The sequence below is a fragment of the Acanthisitta chloris genome, unplaced genomic scaffold, assembly GCF_000695815.1.
Source record: "Acanthisitta chloris isolate BGI_N310 unplaced genomic scaffold, ASM69581v1 scaffold44707, whole genome shotgun sequence".
Classification (NCBI taxonomy): Eukaryota; Metazoa; Chordata; class Aves; order Passeriformes; family Acanthisittidae; genus Acanthisitta; species Acanthisitta chloris.
The window spans coordinates 13,804-19,713 of NW_008685067.1; the positions used below are offsets into that span (position 1 = coordinate 13,804).

The 5,910-nt window shown below is 39.3% G+C and overlaps 1 protein-coding gene across 1 annotated transcript in view; it reads right to left on the reverse strand.

Annotated features, from left to right (window-relative positions):
• IL18R1 (interleukin 18 receptor 1) overlaps positions 1–4,280 on the reverse strand; it is a gene marked incomplete at its 5' end in the record, with an annotated part of 11,408 nt that extends 7,128 nt beyond the window's left edge. Inside the window, 3 exons of the mRNA XM_009079557.1 lie at positions 1,138–1,200; positions 1,673–1,826; positions 4,085–4,280. Of these exons, the coding sequence (XP_009077805.1) occupies positions 1,138–1,200; positions 1,673–1,826; positions 4,085–4,280 (413 nt within the window). The remainder of the gene's footprint in view (positions 1–1,137; positions 1,201–1,672; positions 1,827–4,084) is intronic.
• Positions 4,281–5,910: the final 1,630 nt, after the last annotated feature.

A 5,910-nucleotide genomic window follows, 5' to 3' on the forward strand; every position in this document is an offset into this window, starting at 1 on the left:
CAGCACCACACCTGGAAATTCCTGAATATGTGAACAAGTCATTTACTCAGTCAGTTACTTGACCCATTTCAAACCAGTAACTGGAAGTGACAGGAACTACCCCCATAAAGTTCAGTTAATTTTAAGAAAGTGCAAAAATAAAAGGAAAGCTTTACACTTGGAAAAATAAAGGCAGAAGATTGCAGCTCTGGAGTGTGAGATGTTTTTTTTTTAAACACTGTCATGGGAAGCTTGACCTGAAGTGAGCAGCTGCAATATTTCACCACCATTTCTAGGCTATGGAAGCATCATTTCCAGGGAGCACATTCAGGCTGGGAGACAGGAGGCATTGTAGGATTGGGGTGTTACCACTGGAAAAAGGACCTACCTACCAGTATTTGTAGGAAGGAAAATTAGCAGCTGAGGTCCTAGCTGAGAAAATGAGATACAGGTATGAGCCAGAGAAGAGATAAAACTTGGAAAGGAAAAATTAGATAACCAGATGGGAGAAGCTCTCAGGCACAGGAGAGGAAGAAGACAGGGAAATTTGGGGGTTTAAAAATTGATTACAGCCTCAGCCACAAAATTCTGGATTCTGTCCAACACTGTGTGAAGTCTGCAGCTCCTGTTGTCTAACCTACTCCCAGCTAGAAGCACAGTCAAAGTCTCTTGACAATATAGCAAATTCTTTAAGGCAGTGACAGATCTTCATGCCCACATTGCCAGGACTGTCACCCCTCACATTTCGCATTTCCCTGGAGAATAACATCCTCAGCTGCATCAGGTATCAAGGGGATTGCTCATTATTGCTGTACCCTGAACAAACCATATGTCTTTTACATTCTGCTCCGTGGGATTTATTATCTACAAAAAAAAAAAAGCCATGGAGAAATGATTTATCACCACCACCACTTTCTCTTGCTGGTCATAGCAGCAGTCTCAGTTTCTGTCTCTGTAAAAGGTTTAGTGTACTTGTGTGTCAGTCATGGAATACACTAGGAAAAACATAACCAGATGTGAGGTTGGATCAGATACAGGAGGGTGCACAGATAATTCTCAGTTTGATTACACTTAACCAAACCATCAGCCATAAAGAGATCAGAACAAAAGTAGCTATGTGCAGTAGCTACCACAAAGATTCTTGTACAAATTTCATACCTATTTCAGTTTCAATTTCTTCATGGAGTCCAACAATCTCCAAAGTTGCAGCCTCTGGTTCATCTAAAATAGAAGTATTGCTATTGAAGTTGTAGCTTACTTATATTCTTCCACAGCAAAAATTATTTACTTGCCCTTTCTAAGACTAATCTCATATATTCTATTTCATTCAAAGAACTGTATCTGAACTCTGGCATTACTGACTAGTTTTAAACACAGTATTTCTTGCTCAATTTGCAAGGGTTGGAAAGGCTCTTTCCCAAAACCCTTAGTAAGTTTGTATGGCTTACAGCAGATAATTTTGAAAAAAGAAATAAATAAAACTGCAGGGAAAACATCCTAAACTGTATTTAATTTGGAAACAAAATTGGTAATATGTCATCTAAACTTCTGCTTTTTGAAATTATTGTGAAACAGTTCAGATTACCAGATTTGTTTCCCCTTTTATACATTTCTCAAATGAGAACTGCAATTAAAAGTCTCCATAGGAAAGTGAACCTAAAAGCATGCAAAGAATTTTTGAAAGCTTTCTTACCTTCTTCTACTACCAGTTTAATTGTATTTGTGCTGTGGTATATATTTCCTTCACGACTGATCAAAATTTTGCAGGTATATATCCCAGAGTGCTGTACTGTTAAGGTTCTAAAATTCAGTTCCCTCTCTGTTTCATGTTCATAGTTCTTACAGTCCTGCAGCAATAAAACCAGAAAATACCATTCCATAGCAAACATGCATTCAAAACCTTCAAGAAATAAAAGATTGTATTTGAAATGAAGCATCACCATCATTCTCTTCACTATCTCAATTACATTTATCTGACCCAAAAGAGATGGAGGCCAAATTTTCACTCATGATCACTTTTGAACATTTAATCCATTAGAAGTTGAGAGTACTTCAATTTCAAGTAAGTGTCTAAGTACAAAAATATTGTATTTGGAACTTAAATGCACTAATTTATTTTTTTTTTAAATGATGGCTCAGGTCTGTAGGTGTCACCTGCTTGTGGTAAAAAGTTAACTAGCTTATGAGGAGCTTTCAGGCTAAAACAAAATGCCTCAACAATAGGGAAAGTGATGATCTTGGAGAGTGACAAGAATTGGACTCACATGTGTTTATTCTCCCTAGCTCTGAAAACAAACTCTGGTTTGTGGGTTCACACTGGTGAAATGTCCTGTGAAAAGGGAGCAATGTTTGGCTCTGGTCTGAATTGCCTTAGGACAAAAAGGGAAATGAGCACTGATGGGAATAGTCCAGTGAATGGACAATTCCTGGATGCATTTCATAGAATCATAGAATAATGAAGGTTGGAGGAGACCTCTAAGATCATTCAATCCAACCATTAACCTGACACTGCTGGAACCACTAAACCCTAAACCAGATCCTCCAGTGCCAGGTCCAGATGCCTCTTCAACACCTCCAGGGATGGTGACTCCACCACCTCCCTGGGCAATATCCCAGTGCCTCAACACCCTCACAGGGAAAACATTTTGCCTAAAGTCTGATCTGACTCTGCCCTGGCTCAGCTCAAGACCATTCCCTCTAGTCCTCTCCCTGCAGCCATGGCAGGACACACATCCCCCACCTCTCTCCAACCCTGGCAGGGAGTTGCAGAGAGCCAGGAGGTCACCCCTGAGCCTCTTCTCAAGGCTAAACAAAGTCAATTCCCTCAGCCCTTCCTCATTCCACATGTGTTCTAGACCTTTTCAGCCCTCGTTGCCCTTGGCTGGATTCACTCCAGTGCCTCAATGTCCTTTTTGCAGTTAGGGACCCAAAACTGAACACAGCACTGAGCTGTGACCTCCCCAGTGCTGATCACTGCCCTAGTCCTGCTGCCACACTTTTCTTGGTACAGGCCAAGATGCCTTTGGCCATTTTGGCCACCTGTGCACACTGTTGGCTCACACTGAGCCATATGTTTATCTGCAGGCTCTTGTTCAAAAAGCATGAGTGACCATGGCTGGTTTATCTCAGCTTAGGGTGTGATAGACTGAAAATTTTCACCCAACCAAGTGCTAAAGGATACTTAGGCACAACAGTGGCTGCTTCATGTGTCTCACACAGTATTAGACATTAAAATATTAAGCACTGGTAGACTCAGTTCAGTCATGAGAGGTCAGTCTGGGCTATAATCCTTTAATGAGGATAACATAACAACCAATGGCACTATCCAGCAATGATCCCATCTTCCCAGGCCCCTCCAAGAAAGCAGGGCTGTAGCTCATTCTGCCAGGCTACTCCACATGCAGTACTTAAGCAGCCAAAATCCCTTCCTGAAACTGATTCCATATGGAGTGAACAGGGTCTGATACTCCAACCTGAGGGGAATAAAGATCACTGCTCAAGGGAATGCATAGGGACAGGATGGGAGAAATCTGTTCAGTGTGCTTCATCCAATGGTTGTGCACAACACCTAAGAGTTACAGATGCTTACACAACTATCAGCTATGTTCTGGCAAAATCTGGTAGAGAGAATACCAATGATTCACCTACAGTGAACAGGACTGCATCTGTTACACATTTGTAAACAGTATTTAGTAACAGCAAAAGTTTGCAGCTACTTTACAAGCACATACCAACTGTGAAAACAAATATCTTGGTCCCCCCATTTAGCATTGGGATAATATCTCTATCAGCACTGCAGCAGGTGGCTAGAACAGCTTTTGGCTAAATCAGCAAACAGATGTGCATCCTATCTTCTACCATTCCAAACTACCAGTTTATTCATAGCTTCTGAAGCAGGTACATCTTTCTAAAAATTCTTAGAGCAGAGAAAATCTTATCTTTGTTTATCTGCCTAACAGGTTTTTTTCCCTAATCCCCTGAGACATTGAAACTTTACAACATTTTCAGATGCTTCTAAAAGGAAATGTTTGCAATTATCTTTTCCTACAATCAGATATTTTGTTTCTGTAGCAGATGATTTAAGTGACACTGTTACAGTAATTACCTTGTACCATGTTATGGTGTCATTTTCATTGACAGACAAATCACTGCATTTCAGTGAATGACCAATTCCAGCATTTTTAATCTCTGTAGTTAAATGATTTTGGTTGAAACAGCTGCTTTTATTTCTTTCCAGTACATTCAAGGTCCACGTTTGAATTGTGAAATTTTGTTTTCCATCGCTATGAAAAAAAAAAAACCTAAATCAGTTTAATCAGTTTCAGGAACTTTTTAAAAGAATGCAGCTTAGTGAGTTAAAATACAAATAAATTCTCTAATACATGTTAGGTAAAAAGTATATCTACAGTGACCCAATTATATATGTTCCCCTTTATTACTTTTCCCACCCAAATACGTGTCATTTCCTTTCACAAAAAAAGATTACCTAAACTAAATCAACCATCACAAAACATTTGAGAGTACAATTATATCTATGAAGTATGACAATATATGCTACATCGACATGAACAAAGATGGAACAATCTGTGGCATCATGTATAGTTAAAAGAGACCATAAAAGAGTGTTAGGAACTTGAACCATCTAAAGATTTTGCAGGTTTAATTTCCTATATGTTGCTAAGTTTTAAAGCAGTAAGTTAAAAATATGTATTTATAAAATATGTCAAAAATCAAATGGGCAGCTCTTCTATAGTTCACAAAGCCACATTACTCATTGTTTGATACTCTGCAGAGAGTCACCAATATTTTGGCAAACACCACAAGTCTCATGAAGTACAGAATCACATATGGATTCAAGCAGGTCTGCAAAACAAGGCATTTTGGAAAGGATGCATCTCTATCTTTGTGTCTGCATGGCTGCACTGATCAGAGGTCTATAGTAGCTGACCACTCTAGATTGACTGGAAGAGTCAGGAGCTACTGCTTCTACAGAAGAGTCATCACATCCCATGAAGTATCTATAAAAAATAAACATGACTATGCTAAAAAAATACCTCTATTGAATACGTGGAGCTGATCAATGTCAGATATCTACTAAGTCCTATCTACGTATTCCTCAAAAGAATCAGATTATAACTGTGAGTTATTTCACTGCTGGATATGTCCAAATATATGAGTACCAAGACAAAGGAAGCTGGAGGACTTTTGGCTTCAATTTGGCAAAGTTAGAGCTTAAGAGAAAGCTGCAAGTTGCTGGCAGTTCGTGGGTGAGATCCTGTCAGTTCATGGGTGACATTTCACAAGTAGAGCACAAACCTCTCATTTGTTTACTGAAGAAGAAGGGTCTGACAAAGCAAAAGTAGCAACCAGAGGGCACATCCCTCCAGTGTCACCCATATCTTCATAAATATCTTTGAATCTTTCCACCTCCAAGAAAAGAAAAAGAAATTGCTCCCAAAACTGCAAGAATCATTTCAGTGAGAAGGGCCAAGAAGACAAAGCAGTTGGAACAGAGAAGTATCCCTGACAAGTATATCATCTTAATCACTCCTGACTGACATGCCTTGACTGTTACAAGACTCAGAAGAACTATTAGGACATCACTTATAGGACGAATTTAGGCTAAGTCTTGGGTTGGTTTTTTCCACTTTTTAAGATCCCCAAACAGATGTATTTATGTATTCTGCTCATCCTCTTTGTGTTATAGCCCCTTCTCAGCCTACACAGGTTCTCCTTGTTCTCCTTACTCACTTGAGATATTTATTGCACATAATTGCAACTGACTCTCTAAAACCAAAACATAGTGGTTTGATTTCTCAATCAGTTGACTATGATGTTACAAACAGGAAAAGCCTTACTAAAACTTTTCCACCAAAGATGTATTCGCATAGGTATTCACAGTGGGAGGAGTCATAGAATCATAGAATCAGC